At 45.3% G+C, this 17,968-nt stretch overlaps 1 protein-coding gene across 2 annotated transcripts in view; it reads right to left on the minus strand.

Moving 5' to 3' along the window:
• Positions 1-232: 232 nt before the first annotated feature.
• LOC310856858 (transmembrane protein 263-A) overlaps positions 233-17,968 on the minus strand; it is a 30,798-nt gene continuing 13,062 nt past the window's right edge. The window contains exons 3-4 of one of the 2 annotated variants that reach the window (XM_083762362.1): positions 3,891-4,985; positions 233-3,638 (exon numbers count right to left, since the gene is read on the minus strand). In XM_083762362.1, coding sequence (XP_083618488.1) covers positions 4,705-4,985 — 281 coding nt within the window. In that variant the 3' untranslated portion in view covers positions 233-3,638; positions 3,891-4,704. Of the gene's footprint in view, positions 3,639-3,803; positions 3,839-3,890; positions 4,986-17,968 lie in introns of those variants that run through there. The other variant, XM_083762363.1, reaches the window with a different exon arrangement.

The following is a 17,968-nucleotide window of genomic DNA, read 5'->3' on the forward strand; positions in this document are numbered from 1 at the left end:
GCAAACTCCACACAGAAAGGCCCTATCGCCAACCCCCGCCTCGGGTATGGGCACTGATGACGCGGAGGAGGGAACACGCCGCCAGTGCCCACAGCGTCCCCAGCGGGAATCGAACCCAGGACCTTCTAGCTGTGAGGCGACAGCACTACCAACTGTGCCACCGTGACCCCAACCAACCCTCTTATAAGACGGCTATCTTCCTACAGAGCCATTTCACAAAATAAGACAGGCCGGAAAATACAGTCGTTTTTATTTTTATTTTTTTTATAGAATACAGCATAATCCGCATTTGCAAAAATAGTTCTATAATAGACAAAATCTAATTGGTTTGAAAAGTCCAGTTTCATTGTAACAGAGTCTCCAAGCACGGGCATAAAACTAGCGGAAGAAAACTGGAAGAGAGGCAGAAGAAAACTGGGAGAGAGAGAGAGAGAGACACACACACACACACACTTCGTACACACAAAGAACAACTGTGCTGTGCTCTGCCTGTGTTTCATGGCCGCCCCAATGCCTTTCCAATGGACGTCACGTGGTTTGACCAACACGTTTGATTGAGGGGGCCCCCATCACACACAACTGTCTAGTCAAACCACGTGACTTCCATTGGAAAAGCATTGAGGCGGCCATGAAACACGGACAGCACAGAGCATGTTCGTCTGATATGTGTGTACGAAGCCACACACACACACACACACACACACACACACAGTGACGGATCAAGCCATCCTAGGGCCGTGGCACTACACCAGATCAAAGGCCCCATTCACGCTTCGCGTAACACAGTCAAGAACGACACTTAAGTGCGTTCGCTCGCCCAGTGAATTAACGCGCGTATACCGCAGCATAGCGCCGCGACAATCGCCCGCTGCTCCCCGACCTGGATCTGCTATTTTCGAGTTTCCTGGTTAAGAAAATGTCGGACGACCAAAAACACTAGCCGGGGGTTCCTGTGTTGCGCTAAATTGAGATCGGTGACGCGACATACCAAAGCCTACGCGGGTCGTGCAGACGACGTGCGGTGATTGGGCCAGTCGCTGTGATTGACAGCCTAAACTCAACTTGCCCGGGGGCGTGGTTATAAGCACAACCCGTGTAGGAATAAGTATGTAGCCTCGGTAGGGATGGAGCTCGTTCATTTTTTTTATTGATAGGCTTACCGAGCCGGGTTCTTATCGAGCCCACTATCGAGCATTTTCTATTATTTTGTGGAAAGACGGGAGACAATGAATTCTGAACGGAACCAGTATCTTTTACTAGGGCCTTCAAAATCAGTACTTTTCTAACAGACAGAAGGCCGCTATGCTCAATAACAAGCTTGATAAGCCCAAAGCTTATTGATAACGGGTACTCGATAAGCTTCTTATCGGATTCTTTCGGGTATCGAGCTCCATCCCTAAGCATCGGTGACCTATGCATACGCTTTAGACAGAAGCATCAGCTGTACCTAAATAGTCTCGCACAGGGCCCTGCAAGCTGTGGGGCCGTGGGGCCACACACACACACACACACACACACACAAACACACACACACACACACACACACACACACACACACACACACACACACACACAGAGACAGAGAGAAGGGAAGCAGTTAAAGTAAAAGGCGTAAAAATCAAGCCGAGGTGGGCCTTTGTAAAAAAGATCACAGTTCAACAGAGAATAGCTTGTTGTTTGGAAAACAAAAACTTCTGAGGCATGCAGCAACATGTATACTAGTATACAGTAAAATCCTCACCGCCGTCATTTAACCCCCGAGAGTGTAAACATGGCCGCAAACGGGAGCCTTTCAGGGTCCATTTGCCTCCATCATGTTAACACTCTCCCGAGGCAAATTCAGAATTCCGGGTCAATCTTTTTACACTCAAGACTTAAACAGCGAGGAATTGTACCGTGTATGAAGAAAAGGATGATAAAACCTGGAGATTCACAGCAACAGTTTGACACGGAAAAACAAAACCCCCCCAAAAATGCAACAACCTTCAAACCAAAGCCGGCACACGAAAACCAGCACACAAGTTCGACAAACTAAAGACTTTGGTCTTCATATAAAGCACCACTACAAGCAACAGGTTTGTGAACTACATACGCTGATGATGTAAACAACACCGGGGTATAGGAATCCCTATTGAGAATCCATTTAAAAAGGAAATCTGGTGGTTATTTTGTGCAGCTATAGCCATATTTAACAAGGAGCCGTAGTGTGTTGAAGAAGTCGGCTTGGCAAACCCAGCGTTCCATATTGAATAGCTTCCATTTATACATTGTATTCTAGCCATTTCTCTTTGGCAGTCACTTAACACGCCACGGTGGAAACATAAATTAGGATTTGACCGTTGCCGGCTACCTCATAAATTGACTGTTATGTATCTCTGCATCAGTCACTAGTCAGTCAGTTTACTTTGTTCTGTATGAAGGATTACTCTGGCTTAATACAAATTAAAAAAAAATCTAAAAGGGGCCCATCTGTCAGTTAACCTATTCTGAACGGGCACCCATTTTGGTGTTGGCATCATGTTATGCTTTAGCTATTGAAAAATAGCAGATCTACAAGCTCATATCGCGCCACCGAGTGGCGCGATACGAGCTTGTAGGTCTGCTATTTTTTGAAAAATCGAAGAACGACTGACATTTTTTAGAATCTGATCTCAGGTCAGAATGGGTTCATCAGACCAGTGTGTGTCCGGCGGAAACCTCGTATGAATCTGATCTCAGGTCAGAATGGCTTAATACAAATTAAAAGAAATCTAAAAAGGGGCCGTCTGTCAGTTAACCTACATAATTTACAAACTTCTACTCCCCACACACCACCGATATTGAAACAAATGACTGGTGAAGTAAAAATGAGACTCAATTTATTGTCAGTGTTTCTCTTTAGGAGTGTGTTCCATGGATTAAAAAAACAGCAATTGTCTGTTTTTTGATTGATAAAGTCAGTGTTAATCAGGATATCTAAGGACTGTATCTATGTAGGCACATAATGTACATTACTGGAGTATATCATGGACATAATCCACACAAAACGAACATTAAACGTGATCGACTGAAAGATTCGTGGACATTTGATTTGACTGTAGCTTCAGGACTGTGCATCGACCAGGGTTACCAGACATGGGCCCTAGAACACATTGACTATAGCGGATGTCGTCAGGACAAACCCTTTTATATCACAAGCCCAATATACTGTATATCCCCAAATCTATCCTATACACACACACACACACACACACACAGAGTACACCTGGGCCCATAAAGGGAATAATGTATGCATTGACCCGAAATTACAGATCATTTTCCCAAATAAAAGCATTTTAACCGCAACCTAAATTATTTGTTCCCGAGTTGCTGGGTCCCAAAGGTTTAGGAAGGACAGAAGAATGTACACACTTATGACGCAAATGATAATGTTTCCGTCTTTGTACACTTGCCCTCATCAATTAGAAATCACTTGGGATATTTTGTTCGTAGTTCCAACTTTCCTCAAACAGACAGCATGGAAACAATTCAAGTCAGTTGTGTAACATGCTGTGCGGACCAGCACTCAAACCAGTATGCATATATGCTGCTGATGTACAGCGGTTCGTTCCCAAAGGTTTCCATGCCAGGGACCCCCAAATAACCATAGCTATTAGCTACTGGGGGAACCCCTGGCCAGGGACCCCCAAATAACCATAGCTATTAGCTACTGGGGGAACCCCTGGCCAGGGACCCCCAAATAACCATAGCTATTAGCTACTGGGGGAACCCCTGGCCAGGGACCCCCAAATAACCATAGCTATTAGCTACTGGGGGAACCCCTGGCCAGGGACCCCCAAATAACCATAGCTATTAGCTACTGGGGGAACCCCTGGCCAGGGGCCCCCCAAATAACCATAGCTATCAGCTACTGGCTTGCGGCATCCCTATGGCAAAAATAAAAACAAATCTACAAGCTCACACAAAACTTCTGTTTTTCTTCTTTCTTTTTTTTTTTTTGCAAATATTTGACATTTTGTTTTTAAGATCTTTGACAATAACCCAAAACAGGGATGCCAGCAATCGTATGAATGCCTTTTTCCCCTTTCTTTCTTTCTTCTTTCAATTTACATTTTCCTCTCCTTTCCAATTGGCCCCCCTGCTGCCCTGGTACCCCCTTTGGTGGCTCCCCGGGCCACTCTCTGAAAAGCACAGATCCCTCGACTAGCACAGTCTAACTTTAATCCATTCTGAACGGGCACCCATTTTGGTGTCAGCATCATGTTATGCTTTAGATATTGAAAAATAGCAGATCTACAAGCTCATATCGCGCCACCGAGTGGCGCGATACGAGCTTGTAGGTCTGCTATTTTTTGAAAAATCGAAGAACGACTGACATTTTTTAGAATCTGATCTCAGGTCAGAATGGGTTCGTCAGACCAGCGTGTGTCCGGCGGAAACCTCGTATGAATCTGATCTCAGGTCAGAATGGGTTAACATTTCAGGAAATCTAATCAGCCTAGAAACATGGGCTCTCATCAGGAGAAAAAAACCTTCCTTAATTAGATGGACCCAAATGACCTCCCTTGTAGATGAACACACTCACACGCACACCGAGCCATGCATTCAAAAGATGGATAAGCACCCCCGCACATACGCACACAGTTTCTCTCACACGCATGCACACACACACACACACACACACACACACACACCCATCCATTAGTCAGTCCGTCCGTCGAGCGCTCAGTCAGCCTTGTCCTTCTTCCTGGGTGTGACTTTACTGGCCACGGCCGAGCCCACCGCCCCGACCCCTCCCGTGACCATGGAGACGCTGCCCTTGACCAGTCCCACGCCGGCAGAGGGCACCGCCGTCACCGCCGTCTTGGTCAGCTCGAAGCTCTTGCATCCGACCCAGGCCACGCCGCCCAGGGTGGCGCCCAACGCGCCCCGCGTCATGCTGAACAGGCCGCTCCCCGCCCGCCACATGACTCCGCCCTCTGACTTGGGGTGGCCCTTGTCCAGGTCTACGGGAGAGGAAGAGAGAGGGAGAGTTGCATGTTTTCAAATACATCATCATCATGTCTGAATGTGTGTCTGTCTGTCTGTCAGTGTGTGAGAAACACCGCCGTAGCTCCTCACTGCCTGCACCAATGGCTCCCACTTTTCACACAGGCATTGACCATAATAATATGGAGGTCTTAACGATTAACAAAATGCGAAAACGCACCCAGGGTGCAGTACCCCCCGCAGCCACAAGGGGGGCAAATATCTCACAACGGGTAAGGGCTAGTATTAATAATTCTTCTGGGCAGTGATATGGTCTACCGTTATACACCTAGTATGCTGTTCCGAAGTAAAAAAAACAAAAAAGCAACAAAAAAAAAGTGTATCATTTTAATCCATTGACCGCACATGAGCGTATAGCTTAGATGTGTGCATGTCGCGCAGGGAATAATCATGTTTTACAGCCTGAAAAAAAAACCTAGGTTACAGCCCTAATTTTTGGGGGTCCTTGTCTGGCTTCAAAAGGTTCGAGCACCACTGACTGATACAGCAACATACGTTTTTCAGTAAACCGGTAGGATTTAGAAGATGTTTGTAGATTCGGTCTCAGGTCTTAATGGGTGAAATGATTTGAAGCTAGAGAGACGAGTATGAGAGAGCATAGAGAAAAATGCAAGACAATGTGTCTTGAGCTGGATTCTATAGTTGGCATAGCAACTGCTGAGTTACCACATATTGGGCAAATAGAACAGTGATTGCAGCTTGTATATATATATATATATATATATATATATATATATAGCTGCTGCCATAATGACTCCAGATTCAGGACACCTTCACAGCAGGACTTTGCAGCCATTGGATAAAGATGAAGCATTAGAAAACCCACATGACTAATAAAGTCAGAGAGAGAGAGAGAGAAATAGAAAAATAAACTAGAAAAAGTGCCCTTCCGGGCACAGGTCTCCACCAGGTTATCCACAGATCCGTGCAGTTAGAGGTAAAAACACTTTTCGGCCAGTTATAGCGCCACCTTGAGGCTGAGTTGAAATTGTTCATGTGGCATTTCGTCCTCGGCCTAGTGGGAATGTGGGTGCACAATTTCACGGAAATCACGCGATGTGTTCATGATTTGCAGCATTTTGTTTGAAACTGAGCACTCCTGTGAACTTTGGAAGCCAATCTTAACCAATCAGGATGGAGTCTGATAAATCTGAAAGACCCGTTTCGTTGAATGGCTCTAGAGAGACTGTGTACCAATTTGCGTGATGTTTGGACAAAATCTGTAGGTGTACTGTGCAAAAACTTGTTTTGCACAAAGCGGCCTCCTGGTGGCGCTATAACAGGCCGTTCTGGAAAGTTTGGGGCAGAGGTTCATGGTTGGCATCCAGGGAGTGTGTGTGCAAAATATGGCATCGACCGGGTTAACGGTGGCCGAGATTAGCTGTTCACGGACACACACACGGACACACAAACGGACACACAAACGGACGGACACACAAACGGACGGACGGAGTGCAAAACATACTCTCCCCACATGCCTTCGGCCTGGTGGAGACAATAAGAGAGATGGGAGGAAAGAGTAACAAGGAAACGGTAAGGAAGGAAGACAGTGCCCTAATAATACAGTATAGGCCTATACTGTAGCCATTAAAAAAATACTACAGTGATAGTGGATAGTGGTGTGTGAGAGAGAAAGTGTCATTAAGTCTGTATCATGGGTGTTTGGGCTGCTCTCTAGCTTGAGAGACAATAGTGTGTGTGTGTGTGTGTGTGTGTGTGTGTGCGTGTGTGTGCAAGCTCCTACATGACCGAGGCCTAGTATGCTAGCCATACAGAGGCAGCTCATTATCCAGCCACAACACAGAACCCATACTGCTGGATCAGCTTGTTAAAAATGTCCACAACGATGTCCCAGTCGAGCTCCACCTGGAGCCGAGTCACACAACAGAGAACAGACACTAAACACAGCCGTTCTCAGCACCCTGAGCTCAGTCATCTTGCAGCATTTAAGGAGTTATTAGAGAAGTTAACTCAATGGTAGACAGTGGTGCTGGTGGTGCATCACTGTTGTTCAGCGTTCACTCATGCGTCCCTCGGTTGAAGAATGCTTTTACTTAACAAGGAAAACAATTGCAGGGCAGTGGTTCCAAAACTTTTTAATTAATTCCTTCTTCTTCTATACTGTAGTTTGGGTCTAGCACACATGCATTCCGATTGGGTTTTCAGGGTCAGTGGTGTATATTTGGTACACCACCTTTCCCTGTAACATAAAAGTTTTGGCTGGGCATTAGGAGAACATCCTGTTTGTACGTCCCAGATTCCAGACAGAAGGACAGACAGAGTGCAAATCTAATAGTCAACTATAATTCATTAATTGGATAGTAAAATAAAAAGGCAACCATGTGAAGCATGGACAAAAGTAGAGAACCTTGGCCTGGGGCAGGATCATGAGAAGGGGGGGCATTCAGCAGACTGATGGAGGTACAGTAGGCACGAAGCTAGCTGAGCCCCTGTTGTTGATTGTTTGTCAACACACCCCTCGTTAGCAAAGTAATGAAATTGCAGGCTTTCCTGCCTTGCAGTCATTTGTTAACATCCACCCCCCTCGCTCTGTGAATCGATGCCTCAAAAGGATTTTAGACAGAGCTACAGTAGTACCGCTCTCTCTCCCCCTCTCTCTCTCTCCCCCCCTCTCTCTCTGACACTCACTCCTCTCCTCATTCAATCATTTGGGGTATTTTGGGTAATTGCAGACAGACAAAAACTGGGACAATAATTATGTTCTGGTCGATGATAGCTAGCTCTTCTCTCGCTCGGCTGTCCTTCAGTCCACTTGTTTTTCTCATGCTCAATTTTCATGGAGAGGAGGTTGGCCACCAGAAAAAGTGTCTCCGGCTTGGCTAGGCGTCCATACTCATACAAACTGTGTTACCGGGAGAGAAGGAAAACGTGGCTCCGGCTTGGCTGGTCGTCCATACTCATACAAACTGTGTTACCGGGAGAGAAAGAAAACGTGGCTCCGGCTTGGCTGGGCGTCCATACAAACTGTGTTACCGGGAGAGAAAGAAAACGTGGCTCCGGCTTGGCTGGGCGTCCATACTCATACAAACTGTGTTACCGGGAGAGAAAGAAAACGTGGCTCCGGCTTGGCTGGGCGTCCATACAAACTGTGTTACCGGGAGAGAAAGAAAAAGTGTCTCCGGCTTGGCTAGGCGTCCATACTCATACAAACTGTGTTACCGGGAGAGAAAGAAAACGTGGCTCCGGCTTGGCTGGGCGTCCATACAAACTGTGTTACCGGGAGAGAAAGAGGGTGATCTCTGTCCACTCGTTGTTGACCCGTCTGTCCAGCTTCAAATGCTGGATGAGTGAGAACTTTCTCAAGCTAAATGGAAGTTCTCATAATTGGTTCTAGTGAGCAGAAAGATCAATAATAAGTAGGCCTACACTTGCAACCTGACTGTAGAAAGTAACAGTGCAGTAAAGAACTTGGGGGTTATTATTGATTCTGAATTGAATTTTAATATGCACATTAATCATGTTGTTTATAAAACTCTCAATGGTCTTGCACCTTCCTAGTTCCTACATACATGACTGCCTATGGCCTATGTCCCAATTTAACCCCCCCCCCCCCCCCCCACCCTCCAGGTCCTCCTGCTCGATGTGCCTAAAAAATGGCAACTAAAAGACGGTGAAGCAGCTTTCTGCTTCTATGGGCTCCATTTTCAGCAGGTGCGTTGGCAACAAACTCCTACACGTCTGCTTCTACGGATCTATTGCTCTGTAAAGCACTTTGAGCTGCAAATTCATGTCATGAAAGGTGCTATACAAATAAAGTTGTATTATTCTATTATGTATCATTACAGAAATTCCTACCTGGTCAGAGGGGTGTGGTGTACCAGAGGGACCAACTGTAAGAGTAGCTGACATTTTTAGAATCTGATCTCAGGTCAGAATGGGTTGATCAGACCAGTGTGTGTCCATTGGAAACCTCCGTATGAATCTGATCTCAGGTCAGAATGGGTTAAGTCACTGTCGGATTTCATTGCGGGAGGGAAGACATGCGAAGCGGGCGCGTGACAACTGCAAGGTAGCTCTCCTCGATTCAGCGTCAACACCGATAACCGGCAGAGGCACTTTGTGTACTTTGTGTTGTGGTACAGAAATGTAGAAGAAAAACGTCCTTATCCCATTCTGACCTGAGATCAGATTCATACGAGGTTTCCACTGGACACACACTGGTCTGATTAACCCATTCTGACCTGAGATCAGATTCTAGAAATGTCAGTCGCTCTTCGATTTTTCAAAAATAGCAGACCTACAAGCTCGTATCGCGCCACTCGGTGGCGCGATATGAGCTTGTAGATCTGCTATTTTTCAATAGCTAAAGCATAACATGATGCTGACACCAAAATGGGTGCCCGGTCAGAATGGGTTATGCACACCTACAGAAATGAAAATGAGGAACAAGAAAGTGAAAGGCTACACTAGTCCATTCCCTCTGTGAGATCCCGTCTTCGCCACGTGTCGGTGTGTGAACTATACCGTTGACGGTATTGACGCAATTGTTTTATTCCCTATAATCGGGGGGCTTAATGTAGCATAATGTAGCAACTTTTGGCACCTGCTGCTTGATTGAGATCTGATTAAATACCCGTCCAACCTTCACATTGATCACACCCCTCAGTGGACATCATTGACCACAATTAGGAGTGTTAAGGGCCAAATGAGTACCAAGGTCAAGCACATTCATGTAACCTTGGGGTGGCGCTGTTGTTTACTTAAGTATCAAGTTCACGGGTATGGTGAGAGGGAGGATTGACCCGGAAGGGGCAAATGGTTTCGACCGCAGGTATGCTACCACTGTCAAACGCTGTGTGGAGAAATGCCTGTCAGAGAATATCCATGGTTTGTGTTTTATACTGATTATCGTTTCATTTTGAAATCACGCAGATACTGATGCCATACTCACCGCTTGGAAATAAATGTGTCAAAGGCGAGAAGAGCTGCCTGCCTGTGTGTTTATTATCGCATTGTGTGGGGCTGACACACAGAACAAACAGTATATGGCATTTAAACAGCGCGCCGTCAACCAGGTTCAACTACTGGGGCAACTCCTCGAGAGCTATAAGACGGGGCGCTTACAGAGCTGGCAGAAGGCACTGAAATAGCAGATCTACAAGCTCATAAAAGAAAAGCTCATATCGCGCCACCGAGTGGCGCGATACGAGCTTGTAGGTCTGCTATTTTTTGAAAAATCGAAGAACGACTGACATTTTTAGAATCTGATCTCAGGTCAGAATGGGTTCATCAGACCAGTGTGTGTCCAGCGGAAACCTCGTATGAATCTGATCTCAGGTCAGAATGGGTTAATGAGATGGTTCTCACTCAGTGGTCAGCGATGGATGTCAGCTCACACATCCTCCTATCCCCCTTCAATCTCTGCGTCTTTGCCAATTCTCTGCGGGTGCTTCTGGTCACTTCATCAGTTGAAAGTGGTTGGCCTCGTCTGTCCTGCACAGGAGAACTGAACCGAGGAGACAAAATAACCGCTCCAACCCTAGCTCTCCCTCTCATCCCAGAAGGTCTGTCGACCAATTACACACCGTGCGAGTCTCCAGACGAGCTACTCCATCTCTCAATTAGAACCGGTCTCAGGTCTCTCTCTCTCTCTCTCAGTCCCAAGTAAAAGTATCAACACTGCAATGTAATAGTAATCTGTTACAAGTACAAGTCTGGAATTCAACATTTACTTGAATAGAAGTACAAAAGGATAGGACTTAAAACTTACTTAAAAGTACCAAAAGTAGTAAAGTACTCATTATGCAGAATGTCCCCATTTTAAGTTTTAAAATGTGTCTAAAGATCTTTTGAAAATAGCAGATCTACTTGTAGTGCCGAAATGTATATAGGGCTGAAGTGGTGTACAAATGTGTTTTTTGTAAAAAAAAATGTATCAAGATCTACAAACAACTAGTATCTAACAATCTAAAGTTTTCAAATAATTGTAGTGGAGTAAAACTACAATAATTATGTGCTCTGAGATACAGTATAGTGGAGTAGCCGATACCGATACCAGTGTCGTGATCTCATGTTGTGTTTATAGCTATCTAGCTATATATATATATATATATATATATATATATATATATATATATATATCTTGTGTTGTGTTTATAGCAGACTCCTCACTCAAATATGCACTTGCCGTTTGGGGCAACTCCAAAGCAAACTCCACATGCCCCGACATTTTATTCGCCTGCCATAGTGTGTCAACCCCTTACCCACTGTGTCGGATCGGTGGTTTAAGACTGGCATATTCACCGATACCGATATGATCCGATGTGACAAATAAGGGCCGATCCGATGCTTTTCCCTGTGCCGATACAGTATCGGGACTCTCTCTAGTAAAAAATCCCTCCAAATTGTACTTAACCCATTCTGACCGGGCACCCATTTTGGTGTCAGCAAATCAGCATCATGTTATGCTTTAGCTATTTAAAAATAGCAGATCTACAAGCTCATATCGCGCCACCGAGTGGCGCGATACGAGCTTGTAGGTCTGCTATTTTTTTTTAATCGAAGAACGACTGACATTTTTTAGAATCTGATCTCAGGTCAGAATGGGTTCATCAGACCCAGTGTTTGTCCGGCGGAAACCTCGTATGAATCTGATCTCAGGTCAGAATGGGTTAAGTACGGTACTTGAGTAAAGGTACTAGTTACTTTACAGTCCGTGCCCTCTCTCCCTGCGGCTCTCAAATTAATCCTGCACTCACTTTCCTTCTCATTACGCTCACTTTGACCCTCTCCCACCTCCGCCGGTTCTGACTGGCTTCACTGCTCCGTCCCCCGTTCATTCTGCTATAGAGATGGCCAGCTGGCCTCCCACTGCATCTTGCTTGAGTGAGAGCGCGAACGTGCGCACACACACACACACACACACACACACACACCGTGCGAGAGAGAGAGAGAGAGAGAGAGAGAGAGAGAGAAAGAGGCTGCAAGGAAGCTGAACAGAAAAAGCAGGTAGCAAGGAAGGGGGAGGGGGAGATGGAAAAATAGATGTTCCTGTCAACAACCTGAAAGCTCCTGTGGTGAAACCTGACATCCTGCTCTTCTTTATCCCTCGAACACACCATTCTCTGTCTCAGGTCACATTCTCACCTAATACTTCGGTAGACTCATGCGTATGGGCGGAGATTTTGGGATTCTTGCATATTTAATTTGCTGCGGTTTGCCTTCACACTGTCATCCGTAGCAATTGGAAACGCAGCAGGGGGGTGTCAATGTTTTCCATTCATAAACCTAGCCTACAACACAGCGAAATCTATGGTGATAAAATTATACTCATAACGTGCATGTGTCGTGCCGTCTGGGACTGGACCCCCCAGCTCTCTCGCTCTCTCACTATACACATGCAGCCACGCCACGCACTTTTGGGCATGGAGGCACAGCGCTGAGCACACTGATATAACAGACTGTCAGCAGCGCAAAATGTTTACAAGTTTATCGAGATGAAAGTCCCTGCTCCCCAGTCCCCACACAGTGACAGCACTCCATGTTTACGGCACAGACAGACAGAATATTCTGTAGGCTATAATACACTGCAGTGTTTTTATGTGTTTTCTTAAAGGTATATTCAGTGATTTCACTTAATTCAAATATCACTTATTTTTTTGTTTTGTTGTGATAATCCTCCCTACTATAGAGTGTGCTGGCCATATAAGGAGTTCCTCCCTGTCCCCAGTTAACCCCTGGGGGTCAAAAAACCTTAGGTTTCGTTTTTGACTCTCTATCCTGATTGGACGAAAGGATGGGTCCCACAGCCAAAAACGAAACCTAAGGTTTTTTGAGTGAAATCACTGAATATACCTTTAAGCAATTGATTAATGTCCTCATTTCGATCAGGGCTTCAGTCTCCCCATTCGACCACGTATAGTATCCATGGTAACGGGACATCTTTGCGCTGCGTAATATATGCCTTCTCCGTCTCCAACTGTGTTCAGCTCCTCACCCGCCACATTATGTTTGCTTCATTTCCTTTATTTACTGCGGATTGCATTCACACCTGCACCGAATCGTAATCAAGTGCGAAACCCCCGTTTTTGCTCGGAGTAAAATTCGGTTCTTTGATACGCATTACGATTCGAATGAGCCTTCACACCTGCCAAACCAAGTGCACTTTCTGAAAATGCGCAGCAGGATTCGTTTTAATCGCAGCAAAGCTCTCTGGTGTGAATGTGACCTCAGTCTCTCTCTCTCTCTCTCTCTAGCACTTTCTCTGTTGTGTGTGCGCGATGCCAACCAGGCACACTGTACTGTATGTTCATTAGTCTGCACAGCCTCCGGGATGGCAGTTTAATGTATACTATGTCGTACACTTGAGCCACTTGCTGAATACAACCTATATTGCAGTAGAAAGAAAACGTATATAAGTTGGGCTTTTTTAAGGTTCATTAACCACTTTAAGCGTCCACCATTTGGGGCATGTCAATGATGTCATTATAGGTGAACATTTGTTTTTTTTTGGTTAAAACATTTTGCACATTTACAAGCTCTCTCTCCCTCTCTATATCACGTAGAGTCGTAGACACTGTGTGTGGAGAGCTAATTTCAACAGAAAAAGAGAGACAGATACTAACCCATTCTGAACGGGCACCCATTTTGGTGTCGGCATCATGTTATGCTTTAGCTATTTAAAAATAGCAGATCTACAAGCTCGTATCGCGCCACCGAGTGGCGCGATACGAGCTTGTAGGTCTGCTATTTTTGAAAAAAATCGAAGAACGACTGACATTTTTAGAATCTGATCTCAGGTCAGAATGGGTTCATCAGACCAGTGTGTGTCCGGCGGAAACCTCGTATGAATCTGATCTCGGGTCAGAATGGGCTAAACACAGAGGACAGGGGGTACAGAGATGACAGACACTACTGTAGGTCAGAGACACGGACATGACCACCCGCACAGAGTATACTATCCACCAAAGCCAGGAGGAGGAGGTTTTAACTGGAGTGGAATGACTCAGTGCGGGGATTTATGAGCCTCTCTCTCTCTCTCGTGTTTTGTTGCTTTCAGTATATTTGTCTGTCTCTTCTCCCTGTCCTCCCTTAGTCTCTCATGACACTCGAGCCTGATTTATCCTGGGATGTGCGTTGTTGCACAATCAAGTACTGTAGAGGAATCAGGCTTAATTCCATTGAGACCCGAGACCAGATTCTACAAATGCCTTCTTAACCATTCTGACCTGAGATCAGATTCATACGAGGTTTCCGCCGGGGACACACTGGTCTGATGAACCCATTCTGACCTGAGATCAGATTCTAAAAATGTCAGTCGCTCTTCGACTTTTCAAAAATAGCAGACCTACAAGCTCGTATCGCGCCACTCGGTGGCGCGATATGAGCTTGTAGATCTGCTATTTTTCAATAGCTAAAGCACAACATGATGCCAACACCAAAATGGGTGCCCGTTCAGAATGGGTTAAATCATGACAGTTTTTGTATTTGTATTTAGTTCAAAAAAGTTAACATAACCACAAGGCATTTGAAAGGCATTTGAAATTAAATAATTGTTAATTTTCAGGATTCCAAATTCAAAAATAGCAAAAGATAATTCAGGATTTCAATTCAAATATAGCAAAAAAAATAAAAAAAAAAAAAACCAGATCTACAAGCTCAAAACACGTCACAGTGCAACGCGTTTTGAGCTTGTAGATCGGCGATCTTTTGCTACGACAGTAATATCCAAAGTGGCCCTCTCTAGTCTGGAGTGAGTGTGGAAATAATAGTTGCCCTCTCCATCGTCAAACCTACTGGTCTACTGCAACCACATGATGAACAAGCTGGTGAGGAGGTTTGCTCAGCAGTTGCAGTTAACCCATTCTGACCCGAGATCAGATTCATACGAGGTTTCCACTGGACACACACACACTGGTCTGATTAACCCATTCTGACCTGAGATCAGATTCTAAAAAATGTCAGTCGTTCTTCGATTTTTCAAAAAATAGCAGATCTACAAGCTCGCAGCGCGCCACTCGGTGGCGCGCTATGAGCTTGTAGATCTGCTATTTTTCAATAGCTAAAGCATAACACGATGCCAACACCAAAATGGGTTCCCGTTCAGAACGGGTTGAACTGGACGTCGACCTCTGTGATGAGCACCTTCATCCACACAGACTACTCTTCCCCTTCTTGGCACGCGACAAAGTCAACTGGCCAGTTCTTTTTGTACCAGTATCCACCAGGCTATACTGGTTTGACCGCCAAGTGAGAACTTTAGGACCCACGCTCTGTAGTCTATACTGGGGCAGCGGTGGCCGAACGGTTACCTTGATACCGGAAGGTCGCTATAGTTCGTATCCACCGGACTGGCACGTAAAAAATTACCACCGTTGAAGTGCCCTTGAGCAAGGCATTGATTGAACCCCTACCATGAAATGTTCTATGAGCAGGGTGTGTGGCTGTAAACAAGTCCTTGGCTTAGTCCACTTCCCTGGGTAAACAAAGAACTTTGCTTTGCTTTGCTAGCTCAGGGGGAGCGCGCAATGTTTTTAACTGGGGCGACCCCCGGAAATCTGCAGATCTACAAGCTCATAGCGCGCCACCGAGTGGCGCGCTACGAGCTTGTAGATTTGCTATTTTTGAAAAATCGAAGAACGACTGACATAGAAACGTAGCTTTTTCAGAAAACTGTCAGGATGTAGAAGACATTTTTATAGAATCTGATCTCAGGTCAAAATGGGTCAATCTCTACGGTTGTTGAGCAGCATCTCGTAAACGTGTTGCCGATATGACAACTGCATTTCCCTACAGGCATCAATAAAGGTTCATCTTGACACAGGGATGAAAAATGGGTTACAAAATCGTGGGATATAAAATATATTAAAGGGATTGTGACATAAAAAAAAAGGTTTTGGAATTGTTCTTGTTTTTTTTAGGTTTTCTAATCTCAATTGCACCCAAAAAACATGAACTTTTAACATTCAGTAGATATTCTGTGATCTGGGGTTTTCTGGCTCAAACAGGTGCTCTGATTTGCCGGCAGTAAGTGACATCACTTACTGCAAATCCCATAATGTCAATGGGATTTGCCAGCAGATGTCACTGTTTCACTGTGTTGCCTGTTTTCATTGTAGCTCAAAAGGCCCCAAAAACCCCAAAGAAAACTTCAGACCACAGAAAATCCACTGAATGTTCAAAGTTCAGGTTTTTTGGGTGTAATTGAGGTCATAAAACCTAAAAGAAAAAAGAAAAATAAATGAAAATGAATGTTATAAAACCTTTAAAAAATAAAAAATAAAGGTTCATCTCATCTTACGTTGTACTGCTGACAGTGTCACAGTGAGAGTGTAAACGGACTCATTTGACTCATTTCTTCAGTCAGTATAATGTCACTCACTATGTCCTGCATGTCTTTACTAATGGCTAGGAACATGCACACTCTTGAGAGATGCACACACACACACACACACACACACACACACACACACACACACACACACACACACACACACACACACACACACACACACACACACACACACACACACACACACACACACACACACACACACACACACACACACACACACACACACACACACACACACACACACACACACACACGAGACAGCCCATCCATCAGGATTTTCCAGAACATCAGCCTGCTGCTCTGACTGCTCTATTTCTGTCAGCGTAATGGAGAGAGTAGCAGCCACGCACGCAGCCACGCACAGTCACACACACGCACACACACACCCCTTCTCTGCCCTATATAAATCCACCAGTGTTAATTCAACTCATAAGCGTGTACATAATGTGAGTGCACAAGAGTGTCGAAATTAACCCAGAAAAATTGACCCTTACGGCTCCATTTGGTTCCATTAGTAGATCGACACTTTAGCAGAGGTTCGTGTTTGTTAATGTGCTAAAAAGAGTGACTTTGAGAGTGGTTTCATCGTACAATGGAAGTCAATGAGGAGCTATTTTGGGGTTGTTAATAATCAACTGCACAACGGAGTGATACATCTCACCACCTGAGAAACGGGTGGCAGCCGGAATGTAGACGGCACCCCAGCCTGTGTCTTCCGTGAGGAAGAAGCCCAACAAACCCACGGCGAGGCCTTTTAGGAGGGCCATTCAAGCCACAAGCGGAGCCGGCGGCACCACCATGGGCTAGGTGGAGCCTAACGGAACCACTGCGGCTCGAGAGTCCACCATTCCTGAATGAAGTGCCTGGTGCTGGGAGTCTGGTGCAGCGCATAGGGGCTGGACCTGGTGAGAGCAGGAGGAGTGGACCCGGTGAGACGTAGCCTAGCCCATTCTGACCTGAGATCAGATTCACACGAGGTTTCCACTGGACACACACTGGTCTGATGAACCCATTCTGACCTGAGATCAGATTCTAAAAAATGTCAGTCGTTCTTCGATTTTTCTAAAAATAGCAGACCTACAAGCTCGTATCGCGCCACTCGGTGGCGCGATATGAGCTTGTAGATCTGCTATTTTTCAATAGCTAAAGCATAACATGATGCTGACACCAAAATGGGTGCCCGGTCAGAATGGGCTAGTCCTTCCACGTGCCTCCCAGTCCCGGCAGAGTAGTTCAGGAGGAACGGATTGTGTGCCCCTGGTTTTTCCCTAAATGGGACTGATGGAGGGTAGCTACTGGGACGCAAGTCGGGACTATTTAAGTTATTCGTCATATCTGCCCTGTGCAATTTGTGATTATGAAGCCTAAAAAGCAAACAGAAATACAAATTGTAACGTTCCATTGTTCAATGCGATAAACACATTTAAATCGTTAATCGCAATTATGTGTGTGACAATTAATAATCAGCTTACATTTGCAAATCGTGACAGCCCTAACTACAGTAGCTATATCGTGACAAGGCAACTACACAACCCAACACTCCCAACAACCAGTGTCCTATTGCTGGGATTTTGCTGTGTAACTTCAGTCCAAATAGAATTGGCAACGGGACAGAGAACAGAACAG

This window comes from Protomyctophum parallelum (genome assembly GCF_964188405.1).
Source record: "Protomyctophum parallelum genome assembly, chromosome: 4".
NCBI classification, from domain to species: domain Eukaryota; kingdom Metazoa; phylum Chordata; class Actinopteri; order Myctophiformes; family Myctophidae; genus Protomyctophum; species Protomyctophum parallelum.